This window comes from Vidua chalybeata, chromosome 10 (assembly GCF_026979565.1).
Source record: "Vidua chalybeata isolate OUT-0048 chromosome 10, bVidCha1 merged haplotype, whole genome shotgun sequence".
Lineage (NCBI taxonomy): Eukaryota > Metazoa > Chordata > Aves > Passeriformes > Viduidae > Vidua > Vidua chalybeata.
In genome coordinates, this window is record NC_071539.1 from 3,776,269 (window position 1) to 3,793,711 (window position 17,443).

Genomic DNA, 17,443 nt, shown 5'->3' on the forward strand with positions numbered 1-17,443 from the left:
GGAGTTCCTCCAGTGGCCACCCTCGGGAAGGCAGACAGGCTGGTATGGCCTGGACAAAGGGGCTGCTTTGCTGCAGGACCACGTTACACCGCTGCATACCTCACCCCAATTAGCCTGGACCTTAATTGGGCCTGACACGCGCCTGTTGAAAGAGATTCCCCAGGAATTAAAGCGCTACTCCTCTGGTTTGAGTTGGCTGCTGATGTGAAACATGACATGATCTTGGAGAATTTTCTGAGCTTACCATGAAACAAGCCTGCCACAGGTATCAAGCGGGCTTTGTGTTGGGGCTGTAATCATATTACAAATTGAACGCTTCCACATGTGCGCGCTGGCACATCCACCCTCGGCTATCTCACATGTATCTGCCCCAAGGTACAGATGCTGAGGTCTTGACACAGCATAATGTGGATCTAAGTATATTTTCCAGATTGCCTTAGCACATGCTAATGAAAATGAGGAGTAAAAGGCCCGCAAGAAGCAGCTGTTTAAAATTTTCTTCAATCCCTGAAAATCAACTTCTTAATTACTGATAATTTAAGCATCAAAATCACCACTAACCCTCTTCTCCCACTAGATCCTCCCAAGCTGGGAGGCCTGCTTGAAGACTCTTGGGCAAAACTTTTTCTTAGAAGTGTAACATTTCATCAAATTTCTTCAGCTTCTCTGGAATTAATTAGTATTAAAATAAAGCAGGGGAAAGGCGAGTGCCTGCTGGAGGTGCCTTCTCTCAGACCCCCCGCTTAGATGGCTAAAGCTCATTGTACCACAATACTTTCATATTTCCACAGCACCTTTCATAATAAAAGGTTCCCCAAACGTCCCCAAATGGATTTATATATATAAATAGCTTCAATTGCCTTTAAAATGTGCACCCTCTTGGACCAAAGAAAGCAGGCTTTGCTTCCATCAGGCAAAAGGATCTCTGTTCAGTCTGGTTTGTGTTCGTACCTAGGGGGGCAACCAGTCCCAAGCAAATTTTAGGCAGTGGTTTTGGGATAAAGGCTGGCAAGATATTCCATGAGTTCCTGGATCACTGTGTGGCAGTGGGGCCTCTTTCCAGGGATTAGCTAAATGTTAGTCTTGTTAGAATCTAAATTCTGGGATAATTTTGCTGAAAATTGTTTTCCTCTAGCAGCAAATAAGTCTGAACCAGAGGAAAGAAAATAATGGAAAAGAAGGTGTACACAGAACTTATTTTTTTACTTTTTATTTGATGCTCACCATCTCCCCACACTTCCCTAAATGACTCTGAACTTGAGTTGAGCCTTTCCTAAAGCTGGCACCATTTTCTGTGCAGAAACAGAAGTTGAATTAACTTGGCTCTTGCCAGCCCCAGGCTAGGTGTACTCACAGACCTACAGAGCCAGTCAATGGATGGGAGAAAGGCTGGTTTTGGCCAGGCTGCCAAAAACATTTTCCTGCTAACTGGAGTCCTGGCAAGGAGTATGGGCTTTGACATGGAAAAAGGTGTTTCTGTTTGCTGCTGGATACCTTTGTTTTGTTTAAATCATTACTGGAAGCATCTTTAAAACTGACTTTTCCACACCACCCTACGAGTGAGCAACAAAACCACAACTGGGACTAAGTATAGCTGGAGAGCACAGTGGAGCCATCCAGGAGCTCACAGTGAGTCTCCACATGTGAGAGACCTGACAGAATGTTTTAAAGTTCAAAACACGCATGGAGCAACGGGCCAAACTGAATAGCTGAGCAAAAGCAGCCCTGCAAATGCTTTTATAATAACTTCCCCTCCCATTACTCCACAAATGTACCCATTGGAAACAGCAGCTGACACGGGAACGGCGACTGAGACCCACAGGGGTATTGAGGAGCTGGGCCAGGGTGAAATATTGATTAATCATCTTGTCATGCTGGGGCTTTGTTCAGTTCTGTAGATGGGAATTGAGAGGCTAATGTGCAGCTCCTCCACCTAGGAAGGCTGCTGGATCACATGGGAATGATTTGTTGACTTACAGAAAAGTACAGAAAAGTGTGGGGTGAACAGTAAGATGATGCTGAAATAAGCTGAAGGGATTTTTGAAAAGTATTGAGGTTTTTTTTTTTTTTTTCCTTAGAAAAAATTAAATCACTGCAATAGAAAGCCAGAAACATCAATCCTCACTCAGCATCTGTTTGCATCTGGACGATTGCACCTGTGTGGTCCATTGGGGAGGGTAAGACACAAAGACAGACATTATCCAGTTTTCTTTGTTTATTGGGGGATGAGATGAGTTATCAAATCTGGGTTTGCTTTTCAGCTATTCCTCTGGGTGAGCAACTCTGGTACTGAGACAAGGCAGTGAAAATCAAGGTCATGGTAAGGGTTCTACATGGAGTTGAAGGACTTGTTGATATCACAGAAATACACTTTGTCCCCTCTGCCCATCAAACCCCATGGGCAGTGCCCATGGGTGGGACACTGTGACATGAAAATACCAAGTTCCAGACAACCAATGGGAAGATCAGTCCAGGGACTGGTGGCAGTCTCTCCCTAATGGTCACCAGACCCGGTTATGGGCAGTTTGAACTAACCCTGAGCTCAGCTCAAGGAGTACTTTTCCTGACAGGTCCATGATACGTGTGTTACTGTAACCCGGAACATTAAACCCAGGGGACACTGTCCCACCCCTTCTCCACCTCCCAAACCCTCTTTCATCTAGGGCAGGTGAGGGCAGAGCTGATAAGAACTGTCATTGCATCAAATTAAAGGGGAAAATTATCTGGAAAGTTGTTTGCAGATAAAACTTGACTTGATTAAGCTATTTGTTCTCTGTATTTGGCAGAAACCTAAAACCAAGTTTCACAGTGACTTTAACTGCACTAAAAATAATAACCTATTTATGCAATTATCTGCATGTACGTGGCCATTCCCTCAGGCCAGTGCAGTACAAGAATATGCAGACAGGATTTTTTTTTTCATCTATTTACTTTTTTTCCAGGTGGGGTTTAGTTTTCCTGCATGAAAACTATTCCAGTGTAGGTTCTCAGCTTGCTACCAACTTGTGCTGAAGGAGCAAACCAAACAAGCCCACACCTGGGCTGAAGAGAAGAATGACACATACAGGTTATTCTGAAATATAACTTAAAATATCTTCTGAGCTATGAGAGGTCTTTGGGCACTGACACAGGCTGAGAGAGGAGCATCTCAGCCCTTCCATCTCTGCTGATAAGAGGATCAGCAAGATGGGTATTCCCTGGGAAAATGCTGTTTTTTCCTGACATCCCTCCTGCACAGGTTGCCCAGAAGCAGGGATTCGGACCTGATTTCAAAGGGAACGCAAATTAAAATCCTGTATTTTTTTTTCCCTTTTAGATTCCAGAAGGCTCACTTTATGCAGTTGGAGGCCCATTTAGCTTCTCAGCCGTGGAGTTTGATCACTCTGGTGAATGAATATTTTACTATGCACCAGCCAAGTCACTGCTTCCCAACGCTGTCCCCACAAGCAGCAGGCAGGCAAAGCTCAAACTCAGGGCTCCACAAGCGCCTTTGAAGGTGACACTGCACCAACCTCTTCTGTGAAATGACCTAAATATCCCTCTTTTCCAAGGTAGTGTTTTGAAGCTTAAAGGACTTAACTAAACCCCTCCAACAGTCAGTCTATTGAGAGGCTCTGGCTCGTGTCCCACATTTCATGGCCAAGTCCAAGACACCCCCCAGTGCCCCATCCTCTGGTTGCCCTCATGACCCCACAGATCCATCTTTGCTGCAGAGGAAATGCTCCTTTTTCGCCCCAGCTCAGACAAAACCAAGACAAAAAGGAAATAGATCCCTTCAGTTTTGTAGTCCTTTATTATTTTTTTTAAGTTGATCCTCCCATAGTAATGTACTGAAATGCGTAACAGTTACATTGTACAAAGCATTTAAAGAAAGTACCTCAACTTGCCGATTATTTCAAAATGAGATTATAAACAAAAGGAAAAATAAATCTGGTCCCTCACTAAAGGCCAAAAAAAACCCCAAAAATAACTGAATACCTTCCGTTATTTATTTTTTTTTTTAAAACATAAATTTGGAACACTTCATCTTACAAATAGGATTAACATGAACATAACATCACACAAGCTCGCAGACAACCAGCATAAAATATTGGGTACAGTTTTTTTAATCAGAAGAATCATGCTTTCATGAAGAAATTATAACTGTTTATACAATCGAATCGATTTACTGTATTACAAAAAAAAAAACAGAACAAAACTAAGTCGCATCTATTAGTTATTTAGTTCATTAAAAGGCAAAAAAAAAAAATAGAAGAGGAATGTAAGAAAATTTCAAACACTGTTTTGCACTCCCATATACACAGATCAGTTCACCTCACTTTTTTGGAAGTACATGGGTGCCTTACATCGTAACGCAGTGGGGGACTGGAGCAGTGCTGTTTGTTACAGGAACAGTGCTATTGTAATCAACAAACAATCGTTTGCCAACAAATAAATACACGGTACACACAACACAAAGGAGAAATTAGGAGGGTAGGGGGAAAGGAAACAATACAACAAAATAGTGACATGATTGTCGAAAATTAAAAATCTCCTTAAAATGATTCGAACTAGTGGTGCTGTTGATGAACACGGTGCTTTCACGGAATTATCTGGATGATTTAGCTTCTTGGAGTATTGAACATTCATAGTTTACAATATACACAAGCTTCTTATGTATTGTTTCTCAGAGTTCTTTCTTTTTCCGTCATTTTTTTTTTTCTCCTCATTTTTCCTTTTTTTTAAACAATGCAGTTGAGAAGGTAAAAGAATTACGGAGAGAACAAAATATTCCCTGTTATTTCTTTCTACATTTACGACGGATAGTGCGCATTTGATAGAACTATTTTCTTTCTTTGAAGGGCTAAAATGCATAAAGCTTTAATGAAGAGATTTGTACATAAAAGCAACTGTTCCAAATCCTGTGTCAAACTATCTTATACAAAAAGAAAATCAATTCAGTTCCTACTTTAAAGGAGTGCCCATGTGTGTATCAATGCAGTCTTAACCCTTCTGCCCATGCCCCTCAAAGCCGGGTGAACTGGAAGACACTTTTTCTCAGCCCCGTTCACATAATCCACTGAAACAATTTATTTATTTTTTTTTTTTAAGTCGCATTGATCCTCCAGAAGTCAGCAGCTGCCTTTGCTGTGCAAAACAAAATATTGAGAATAAATAGTTTCTTTCTTTTTTTTTTTAAAATTATTCCGTTTAAGGTCACCGGACTTTAAATGAGTGACCCTGCAGATTTATAAGGCATTCTGCTCAGCAGTCTTTTAAATAGTCATATATGAAAGAGCCATGCTACTGGTTTGGACTTGGTCCCATCCTCGGAACGACTCCGCACTGTCATACGTGGCTGATGGACTGGATGGCGCTGGATTCCGCGGCGGCTCTCGCCATACTGTGCCACATGTTGGGAGAACTGTGGGATGCAGAATGAAGGGAGTCCTTGTCGGAGAGAGAGAGCATCATGGCATAGGCCTGGACGGGGGCAGAAGAAGGACAAGGAGGTCACACTCCCGTGGTGGGGATCTGAGCTTGGACCCGCGCCACCCGTGCGCGGCCAGGGCAGCAGTCAGGCTACAGCCACTGGGCTCAGCTTAGTTAAAAAAAAAAAAAAACACCCCAACAAAATGTTTTAGGTAAAACCACTGTCAACCCTTTCACTGACACTTTTGACTCACTAATAGCAATAATAATTTCTGCTTTCATCTGGTTTCACAAAGCTCAGAGAAAGCTTTGATAGTCGACAAGGTCCCAAAGTCTCCTTTGCTTTCAGATTCTTGGCACCGGAGGCTCTTTTCAAGAGGCTGAGGAATCACATTATCCCTTGTCTCGTCCTGTATTTCACCAAATGTAACAGTCTCCTTTGCTGACCTTTCCTACATGCATATTCTGCAGTTTTTAAAACAGGAATCTTTCAAAGGGGCTAAAAAAAAAACCCATTTTAATTAGTTAATGTTTAGAAAATGGCAAAAAATAGCACAAGGATACCATTTCAGTTATTGCTGTTTGTAAAACACGCTGAGGACCTAGAGGTGGTACCATCCATCAGGCTATTAAAAAATACCAAAAAGCCAAGCCAGCCAGAAGATCAAGTCACATCCCTGTGAGGCTGCAGCTAAACTCTGCAGCATCAGTGTCAGCAGAGTGGGACTAGTTCTTATCATGGCATTTCTGGAGGCAGCAGGCAGAACAAAAATAGTAAAAAAGTAAGAAAAAATTATGGAAATCCTCTGTTCTCAGGGACCAGAGCACCCTGCCATGTTTCTGGGGTGCAGTGGGATGTTGGGTGAGCCTGAGGTTTGTGGACATGGAGCACAGCCCTGTCTGACAAAGCTGGAACAACCCTGCCTGCCACACACTAACAGCTTAATCCTGCGGGTATTTGGTGACAATAATATTTTAACTGAGTTAAGCTTTTACCTGGGATTTGGATTTCCTGTACAACGGTTGCTTGAGGTCCTCTGGCAGCTGGGAAGCATTGAAAGCTGCCAATTCAGCTTCACTGTATTGATTTTCTTCCACTTTCCTCATTTTGAGGCTATCTGTGAAGTGCCTTATGTGGTCCAAAGCTGAAAGTCCAGTCTTATTATACTCCTCTTCTTTATACCTACAAAAACACCGTGGAGGTTTTAAATGTCAATTAAATGATCCTCTCTGTGTTCCCTCATCTTCTCAGATTTACACATCTAAGCAACTTCCCCCTTTTTCACATTCATAAAACACCTTGCCTCATGGAACGGTGATCCTGAAGTAAAAGGAATTCCCTTTTCTGCTCTAAAGAAAGGGCAGTTGAGTGGGGGAGGGAGAGTTTGTCTCTCTCATGGTGTCCCCACGGCCTCTCACAAGGCCATTATGAGAGATCCAGGACGGTTCACGGAGCAGATAACGTCTCTCCCATGGAACTGTCTCACCCTGCTTCCTGTCTCACCCAGAACCTCACAATAGCTCCCCAAGCACAGTCCATTTTGCTAACAAGGGCTCCAGACTGCATGAAGAGGCTGAAAGCAGGGCTGGTGCTGACCCAAACAGAGACGCACGTTGCTATTGTGAGTGGGAAGCGGCTGCTCCGGTGCGGTTCCCACGGCAGCCGGTTTGGTGCTGGCACTCTTGTATGGTTTATTGTTTTTATTCCGCCTACCGGGCACACCAATACTCGGAAGGAACCAACCTGCCAGGGGAAGCTTTGCAGTTCATGTCCAAAGTACTCGTTTCCTCATAATCCTCCTCGGGAGTGCCCTCGTGCATGTCACTCGGCACGGGCTCTTTGACTGCCTTCCCTGCCATTTCGCTCTCTTCATCCTCTTCGTCCATCATTACTTCATCTTCTGCCTCCTCGTCATCCAGCAGATCCGAGTTCTGGCTGGCTACCATGGCTTTTTCATCCTTAAAGTGGCTGCCATTCATTCTGAAAGTAGCAAAACAAATGCAAGCTATAAACACAGATCTGATATGAAAGCTCCTCATGGGCAGACTCTTGGAGGCAGATCTGAAGAGCATCTGTCCCAGCAGAATAAAGTGATTTCTGTATTTTATATCTTGCTTAGCTTCAGACATTCAGGCAGCATTGGAGAAAATTCCACTCAGAAATCAGTGGCACGTTACAGAAGCAGCAGCACGGGATTTTCCTATTATCCTGCTAAAACTACTGTTCTAACAGAGGCATGTTCAGATAACCATTCCAAATTTTCTCATGCATTATTTCAGCTCAAGCTTCCAATCATACATAGTCTGGGCAAAACAACTCACTGCCTTTTAACAGAAGCTGTAGGGGCCAAGAAACTCTGAAAATCGGATCTGTCATTTTTAACAAAAAATGACATCTAATATAGCATTCAGAGTTTTAAAGTCAAAATTACATACATAATTAATTTTGCCCACTACCACCCCTCTGGAAGCCATATTCCTTCACTGAATGTATGGATTTCATACATGGGAACCTAAGGGACTTTAAATGGAGACCTGAAGAGTGGTCTGCAATATCACCTCTGTGCTGAACTAGGTTATTGAATGATTTGAGGGGTGAAAAGCAATGAAAAGAAAGGTCATATGGCAATTTAAGTGCATTTATTCTTATTAAATGAGTAATTACAGCAATACACACATGGAAAACCATTTGGTCTACAAACTGTTATTGCACTGCCCTTTGCTCTCAGACAATGACTTCTCTTAACTACTTCCTACGGGATTTTTATCAAGGACGTAATACCCACGCTGAAGCAGGGGCTTGTTTGGTAATGGTCTCAAGCCTGTAGGATTCAGAGCATCCGGCACTGCATCGTGTCCATCACATCAAATGAGAACTAAAGAAATTCGGCACCGCGGCCTCAACGAACACCCAGCCAGAGGCACAGGGATGTGAATGAGCTGCACCCAGTGGAGCCCCCGCCAAAATTCATGCTACCACTGTATCTGCCCCCACCACGTCATGCAGCACAGAGGCCTTGATTCATCTATTGTTCTCATTGTGCAAAAGGTCCTTAACTCTTCCAGGAATACAGTTACAAAAATGGAAACCTTATTGTCCGCACGCAGTTTGCTTCAGACTCCGCGTGCTTCAAACTGTGCGGGACAATATGGGGTAGACCCAACGCTGGAGCAAGATAAGATGAACCCTCACAGCCGTGTTGGTGTTTAACATTTGACTTTCTGAGGAGCAAAGCTGGTCTCTGCCACAATAATGTCCTGAACATATTAGAGTTTCATCTATTTTCCGAGCAAATTCCAGCTGACTGCCATGAGTTTAGTATTGCATTGAAAAAAAAACTCTAGGGAACAGTCTGTCTTTAGAACAGTATCAAAAAAATCTGAGGTTGTGCAGAACAGGGAGAGCTGAAGCAGCCATCTCCCTCTAAGATCATCAGAGAAATATCTCTTTATCATCTTTTATTTAAATAGGCAGGAGTAAGAAATTGTTGAGCTCAGTTTGGGCTGCCAACTTGCTCGTTATGCTCAATTGAGGCTGCTAGAAATGAAAGGGAGATGGACTACAACCAAAGTAACAAAAGCCATGTGATTAAGAAAACAGATTCTCTAATTATGCTTTCAAATGCAGCAATTTGCCAGGGATAAAATATCCGTCAAGAGCAGTCTGAAGTGCCAAATTTAGAAAGGAAACACTGCACAACCCAGCAACCTTTCCACTTTGCTGACTTCCTGTCAGAAGACATGTTGAGACCAGATGTGCAAGGAAAAAAATCCCAAGCCCTCATTGCCAATCAAGATGGAATGAAATTTGAATATGCATGTAATCACTTAATCCAATACTATAGTGGAGATTGTGTTGTGTCCACCCTTTTTATCCCCTCAAAAAGGGATCTAGAAATTGAGGAGACAGCAAAGTTTGTCACCAACAGTAAGAAGTTTTTGATGTTGATAATGTAATGCCAATTCAAAAGGGAAAATAATGCATAATGCAACACCAATCCCAAAGAAATATTTGGGGCTCCATCCCACCACAGCCTATCTGCTTAGCTGAGCTTTTATTAACTGAAAATATTTGGAAGTGGTCTCTCTTCTGTTAGTTCAGAAGAATTCAAACACCCATATACTTAATAAATCTTAGTAGAAAAAGCTCTCTCACATGCTGGAGCACCGTGGACTCCCAACGCCCACCCGCAGCCTCACGGGCTTTTGGCTACTCAGCATCTTTCTTGGGATTGAGTTACTTACGGGAAAGGACTTTCAGCTACAATCTTTCATTTGATCCAAGAATTTAGCCTGGTCTACTTTATTAATTACACATTTAAATTGCACTTAAATCCTAAGGCTCCATGCATTTACCCACAGGATGTAGAAGTCACCTGTTCTGCCGTGAATGTAAAGAGAAGGAATTTTTCAGCAGACTTAAATCAACGGCAGGAGCCTGAAACTGAGAGCTCCAGATACAAAGAGAAATGTGTTCACAGATGGAATCTCTTGTCCAGCATCTGCCACTTGGAACATCTTCGTACACAGTGGGGAGGGAATCAACACATTTCTTTTCCTGGGACACCAAGGTGGCCACTGAACTAACCAGATTCAAAAATAACTCTGGCTCCAGACATCATCAAAAGTGAACAATCAGCAGACCTGGAAAAGGAGCGGTGGGCACCTTCGGAAGGCAGATCAGACACAACTCACCTCTCCTCTGAGTTTCGGGGGGATTGATTGTTGTGGTTGCTGTTTCCAATAAAATTCCTAATTTCTGTGAAGTAAGAGTCTTCCTTGTCATCTAGGATTGCCCCTGTGCTTTCCAGTTCTGAGTGAGGTGAAGATGTTGCAGTACCTTAAAGCAAAACATACGATGTCTGTTGCTGCTCCTTTACATTTTCTATATTTAACCATTTAAATCAAAATGAAATTGAAACTCTGGTTGATACGGGTGAGAGCCAAAAGCTGGTCAGTGTGAACTATCAGCTTTTGGCCATAGAACCAGTAATTAGCAATTATTCATGGGCAAAGGTGATTTCCAGCCAAAATGACTTGGTTGCATTTCCATGATTTATCATCACTTTTGCCATGTCCCTGTTTTAATATCTCCCTCCTGCTCCTTGTGATTCCAAGACTGTCCATTGATAACTGTCCTCCTTAGACCAATGGCTGAGCAAATGGAACTTAATTTTTATCTATCAATTGTGCAGATTTGTTCAACATATGGAGCAGCCACGGACAAAATCAGCACAGCTCATTAGCACTGAGAGACCAGTGGCAGACGCCTTTCTCTGAGCACTGGGGAAGGGACAGCTCTGCATTCACTGCATGCCCCAGGTTATCTCCATTGAGGCAAAACGCAGACTGAAAGGACTGCAGAGAGGGTTTTCATTAAACCCTGCAGACACCCAAACCAGCCCAATGACATCCCCTTTTGCCACTGCCTGTGCTGCTGCTGTGCAGTGACCAATTTGCTGTGGGGCTTGAGAGGCACCATTAGCTCCATAATAGCCAGCGCTTTTCAGCTCCTGACAGTGGGAATATTTCAGAAGGTGCCAGGAAAATCTTTTAGAGTGCCCCCTGAGACTCTAAATCTAGGACTCCTATTGAGAGCCAAGTGATTGCAGAGATGGGATTAAACCAATTTTCCCAGTCTGCTCTCAAAAAGCTATGGGTTGGCTTAATTAAAACCAAAAGAAAAGACATCATCCAGTGGTCTTAAGTTATACAAGGGGAGAGTTTATGCGGGGATTTTCAAAGCACTTTAAATGTCAGCAGAGCTTAGGCACTTACATATTTTGCTACCCCCCACCCGCTGGAGCAGCGTGTGCCTGTGGACACCCAGCAGTGCTGAGAGGGAAGGGGCAGTCCCTGCACATGGTATGTGGGGCAGGCTGGGGAGGGAAGAGACAGGAGGGAAAAGACAGAACATACCAGACATGTTCCCGTTCTCGTGCTTTTTTAGATGTCTGTCAAGATTGGTTTGTTGACCAAAACACCTGTCACACAAGTGACACTTGAATGGCTTTTCTTTATTGTGGATGTTACGCACATGTCTCTGCAGGTTAGAGGATATGCTAAAGGATCTGTCACAGTATTTGCATCTAAAAAAACAACAAAACAAGTGGGTAGGAAAGAGTTTGTTAGTTGCTGGAAACGTAAGATTTGTCCTAAAATACATGACGAGCCTTCTGGGCTCAGTCTCAGCACCTCAACCACAGTTCCTTGTTCCCTACTGAGGTTCAATCCTCCCTGACATAAAGACAAATTTTGGCTAACTGGAGAGCTGTGCTCTTAGAATGGAGACATAACTTCAGCTTTAATTCTTATTAGACTTTATATTTTAAATACTGCCTTTAGGAATGAGCATAATATTTCTGAGCTAATGGCATCAAATTAGCTATGGTAATTGAGTCTCATGTTTTTAAAACTGTTGCACGCAAAGTTGGGAAGTTTGAAAACAGTAGAGCAATAACTCTATTGTTTCATGTGCTGCCAATACAATACAATTAAACACTTTTGGAAAAAACATGAAACAGATCTCTTCTAATTCTCAAATAAGGTAAAAAGGGCTATTTCTTTTCCTATTCTAAATTATACTGTGTGATTAAATCTTTTCTTGAGGAATTAGCTTGCTTGATTGCTAATCCCAGAGGAAATTCGGTTATCTTGCAAAAACCAGCAATAAACAATCCCAACCTTTAATACTGTGCCAATGTGAGTAGTTTAGTCTATCACTCTGGTACCAGAGGCATCAATTTTCATACTCTGTAGCGATTTGGAGTCCCTAAAGCCTTTACTGTATTGCTCTTTAAGCCATTACTAAGTCATACTATAACTATTCCAAATTCTCTGGCTGGCAACTAGCCAAGAGTCTTCACCACTTTAGTTTTTTCAATCTTTTACTTCTCCCGTGCCTCTCTTACACTTGTCAATGATGTAAAATTTTTTTTAGTGCTGAAATCGCCCATTATGCTACTAATTGCTTGTGGCTTTTATGCAGTGGATGGGTATAACATGCATCAAGACCTTCCTTCAATAAAATTAGATGTGAATCTCATTTCCCAAAGAGACTACATGCAAAAAACATATTGTTTCCTCACAAACAATGAGCTTACTCTGCTCTTTACAGCTCATAAAATGCAGAAATCTGTGTATTTGTTTTACTGGAACATGAACTGGCCTCTTTCCAGTTCAAATTAGCCTTTCATTTTCAATAAGGTGAAGCTTTATACACATTTCTGCGTGTGACCGTCCTGGATTCAGTATCACACACATATTCTTATCAACAGGAGAGTACACCCACATGGGTTTTGGTTAAGCAGACCTCAGAAAGGATCCAGATTAGGCAGGAAACAAATAAATACAGTAACACCTTTGCAACCAGGACCTTTCAGAAACCAGATGACTGACAAATCACCCAAATTTAGGCTGCAAATAACACCGCAGAGTTCCAGTAAAAAACATTTTTGCAAGGGAAAATACGTCCATGAGCCCTACTGAACATCACTTCAATCACACTGGTTCAGCAGTGCCAGCCACCCTGCCAGCAAAGGCAAGACTTGGGGATTGTGTTGGGAAGGTGCCCCAGCCAAAAGAACTTTACTAAGACCAAAACTCTCCCCCTTTCTGCAGCTCCAACACCGAGGATCAGCACAAAACTCTGAGACCAAAATGCAATGGTGTGTCCAAAGCTAACGAGGAAGAGCTGGAGCTGGTCCAGCAAGGATGTTGAATTCCCTGGCTTTATTCAGAGAAAATGTCTGCATTGGAAGGGACCCTAAAGCTTGGCCACAGCACAGACAGGGGTGAGGGGTGTGGTACCTATAGGGCTGCTCTCCAGTGTGCGTCCTCAGGTGACGGGTCAGGTTTGCAGATCTCGGGAAAATCTTGCCACAGTATCTGTGATAAGAAAATGTTTGATAAGACAACACAACCTTCAGTGGCTTCGTCCCAGTTTGAGCTGCACTGGATGCACAGCCCAAATGGAATCATCACGGTATGGCCCTACTGGCATTGCTTTGGTGCAACGACATCCCAATAAAAGCATTCAGCAAATGTAAGGGATCGACACACACACAGGAGTGGGACTGGAACTGCTGGCACCAGCCAGCTTCGCTTGTGCAGAAGCAAGGGTTATATGAAAAACCTGTTTTAAAGATCACCCCAAGGTTCTAAGCCCACTGGGCAATTATCAGACTCGTTCAGATTTGGAATCAAGAGAATCTGTTATTAAAGCCTTGGATTTCTGCCTCTGTGCAAGCAAATTTCAAACCTTTCAACCAATTCTACGTGTCAGCAAACGTGACACAGTTCTGTGCATTGAATAGGATCAGAGCAGACAAGACTCAAAGACCTAATCCATCAAGGTATGTTTCTATAACAACATGTCTTGAAAGAAGGTGACATGTTTTCAAAAAGATCAGATAAACCGATATGCCAGTGTCAAATGCCTGCACATTCTGGAGATGATATAGAGACCTAAGCAGAGCAATTTAAAAACCATTCTCCAAACTCGATAATATGTCACAGGAAAAATAATGGCAAAAAAAAAAAAATTATTGTGAGTTCTCCCCCTTCATTCAAGTAGCATATTAATATTCAGTTTATAATTGGCCCATTCTGTTGAGGACATTGAGCCCATTTTTGCATGGGGGCAGAGCACACACAGCACTCCCTTAAGTGAATGAGGGTGGTGGCTGCTCCAAGCAATGACTTTGAAGATTGCATCCCTTCACTGTTAACATCCCATTTATTTTTTCACAACATGATGTATAAGCCTTCAAAATACCCACACAGCTAATTCCACTCTTCTGGACAAAGCTCCCATTCATTTTGGGTGCACATTCAATGACTATCTTCATTGTGGGTTTTTTTTTAAAGTCCATACACACAAGTCCTAATAAGTCATGTATTTTATCACTGATCCCTTTGGATATTAAAACCAGAAGCCAGAGAGAAAACACGTCTGTAGTTTATGATCAAAAAAATCAATTATGAAAGCACACTTTTATATATGAAAGTGATGAGAAAATTTGGAAAAAAAAGAATTGTTTATATAATGATTTCCACCTCATTTATCAAAACCGCTGTGATACAGGGTGATGCCTTAGGATTTAACATTTATATTTTTCAAATCCTGTACTGCTTTAGTGTGTAACTCTAAAACTCCATGTAGACTGTTAGCTACTGTCTTCACATTTTGGTCAGACAAAACAATTCATCTCTGGGCCTGAAACTCAAGGACACCTTACTGCCTAAGACCCTGAGAGAGGTAAACAACAGTGAATTGGGAGGGGCAAAGTTGGAGTAAATTACTTCATTACCTGAAATTGTAATTGGAGGATTAACCTCTGATATGTAAATGGACCAAACTTGTAACTGTCTGAAAAACTCGTGACCGTCGTCCATCTTGGGTGTAGCCCCTGGGAGGCTTCTGACAGCCCAAGGTGTTAATAAATACCTGCTTTTATTCTCTTAATCTTATCCAGCCTCTATTCTAGGCAGCCACTCCAAGGCATCAAGGGAGAGCTCTTTGTTTCGTAACACCAATAATTTAATAAACAGAATCACAGACTCACAGAATCACCAGGTTGGAAGAGACCTTCAAGATCATCGAGTCCAACCCAGCGCCAACACCTCAACCAAACCCTGGCACCCAGTGCCACATCCAGGCTTTGTTAAACACCTCCAGGGATGGTGACTGCACCACCTCCCTGGGCAGACAATTCCAGTACTTTATCACTCCTTCAGTAAAAACCTTTTTCCTAATATCCAACCTGTATTTCCCTTGGTGCAGCTTAAGGCTGTGTCCTCTGGTGCTGTCAGTGCTGCCTGGAGAAAGAGCCCAACCCCAGCTGAGCACAGCCACCTTTCAGGAGCTGTGGAGAGTGCTGAGGTCACCCCTGAGTCTCCTTTTCTTCAGGCTGAGCACCCCCAGCTCCCTCAGTGGTTCCTCACATGGTTTGTGTTCCCAGCCCCTCTCCAGCCTCGTTGCACCCTCTGGACATGCTCAAGCATCTCAAAATCCTTCCCAAACTGAGGGGTCAGAACTGGACACAGCACTGGAGGTGTGCCCTCACCAGTGCCAAGCACAGGGGCAGAATGACCTCTCTGCTGGCCGCACCATTCCTGATCCAGGAACCCCAAAGAGAAACTCTTCCCATGCTGGGCACGGAGAGGCCTGAGAGCCTCGCTGTTGGACTCAGAGCAGGGGGGGGCTCGGGGCGGGCAGCGCGGGGTGGCCGCAGGGCTACCTGCAGGTGTAGCGCTCCTTGCCCTTGCGCAGCAGCGTCTCGGGGAGCGCGCTGGGCGGCGCGCGGAAGTTGAACATGGATGGCACCGACTGGATCAGCTCACTGGCCTCCGGCTTCAGGGCGCTGAAGCTCTCCAGCTTCTCAGCCATGTTTTCTATAGCTGACACCTGCAGCAGGAGAGAGCACAGAGCCCACCACGGTAAATAATCCCTGTGGATTTCTGCCCCCACCGGGAACCCGAAATGCAGAGAACATCAACTGACAAGTGAAAGAAGAAAAGGGAAAAAAAGCCAGGGTAGAGATGCAGTCTTGAAAATTATAGGTCATGAGGGTAATCATCAGCCAGTGTTCATTTCTTCTTATTTTTAAGTCCCAGCTTCAATAAAATTCTAAGTTTTGCAATCATGCTCTGTGGTTTTATGCCTACAAGTCTATGCATCCCATCTACAGAAATCATTGAATATTTATTACCAAATGAAGAGAAATAATAACTGAATTTCTAATTTTATTTTTTGTTAAGGACTCTCAGAGGATGCTTATTGCAGAGGAAACCTTATGAACACTCTAGCTCAACCAAGGTCTGCAATAATCCAGATCCAAAGAGGCTCCATCAATGTCCCAGGCACATCCAACCACCCAGTCCAGTGTTGTAGCCCATCATAGCCAAAGACTATTAGATAAAGAGAGAAGAAATGAAGCTTTGGTGGGTTTGGTGCTCTGTGTTCACATTGTCTGTTAGATGTCTATGCTATTTTTCCACCTCTTAATATTCTTGCTCTACTTTTAGTTGCTTGTAACTCCTTTGTGCTTTGGGATGGCTCCACTCTTGATTACCTGTCTGTAATTTGCAGGGAGTGGGGATTAAATAATTTCTGGAGAACAGTTTCCTTTAAGCTGTCTGGAAATGACCATGAAAAGCTCCTCCAAAACCTCAAATATTGCCACTTGAAGAGTTCAAGAATGCTGCTGAGCCGACTGACAGGTGAGAATAACCATCCACCTCTCCACAACACCACAAACAAATGAAAAAAAAAAAAAAAAGAGCCAAGCCAACCTACAGAGCACAAAACCCACAGCATGAGCCATGTGCAAGATCTTGCTTGTAACAAAGAAGGAAATTATATGAAAGACAAGATGTTGAACCCTTCTCAGCTGGAACACCTCCACAGACTGTTCTTCAAAATCCATAAAAGGCTGCTCTGATTGTTGGAAAATTGAAATTTTAACTGGAAGAACTGGGGAATTTTGCAGGTTTATTTAATTTTATTTTCATTGGCAGAATTACATGGTTGTCTCCTGGCATGACTATTTCCATGCTGGTTAGCTCTGCCTTTGGGCTGGGTTGTTTTTTTCCCTTTAGCCTGTAGCCTGCCCTCTCATTTCATGCTCAGATTCCTAATGCTGAGTACAAATTGCAACGTACAGGGTACCACTGCCAATTTGCCAAATGTCTTTCATCAAACACAGTGAAAAAAAAAATAAAAAATCTCAGAGGCAAGTCAAGATACATTTACTTGTCAGGCAACAAATGTGAAAGCATTGCGAGGCAGTAAGGGCTGTAAGCTCTGGGATTTGATTCATAATCACTCAGCTGCTAAAACATTCTCCACAGATGCAAGTGGACAGCACATTTGTCAATATGAAGGATTTTGACATGTACTGATCACAGGCATGAGATATGTAATGATGATGCTGCTGGGAGAGGAGGTAATTCTATCTCAGCACTGAGATGTCATTATCAACCCATACACCTCAACATTACCATATATTTCTTTTTATACTACTTCATA

General features: G+C 43.0%; 1 protein-coding gene across 3 annotated transcripts in view; it reads right to left on the minus strand.

Moving 5' to 3' along the window:
- Positions 1 to 3,975: 3,975 nt before the first annotated feature.
- MECOM (MDS1 and EVI1 complex locus) overlaps positions 3,976 to 17,443 on the minus strand; it is a 47,538-nt gene continuing 34,070 nt past the window's right edge. For all 3 annotated transcript variants that reach the window (XM_053952199.1, XM_053952198.1, XM_053952196.1), the window contains 7 exons: positions 15,654 to 15,820; positions 13,222 to 13,299; positions 11,332 to 11,501; positions 10,108 to 10,252; positions 7,157 to 7,393; positions 6,409 to 6,595; positions 3,976 to 5,463 (listed from right to left, as the gene is read on the minus strand). In XM_053952199.1, the coding sequence (XP_053808174.1) occupies positions 5,329 to 5,463; positions 6,409 to 6,595; positions 7,157 to 7,393; positions 10,108 to 10,252; positions 11,332 to 11,501; positions 13,222 to 13,299; positions 15,654 to 15,820 (1,119 nt within the window). In that variant the 3' untranslated portion in view covers positions 3,976 to 5,328. The remainder of the gene's footprint in view (positions 5,464 to 6,408; positions 6,596 to 7,156; positions 7,394 to 10,107; positions 10,253 to 11,331; positions 11,502 to 13,221; positions 13,300 to 15,653; positions 15,821 to 17,443) is intronic.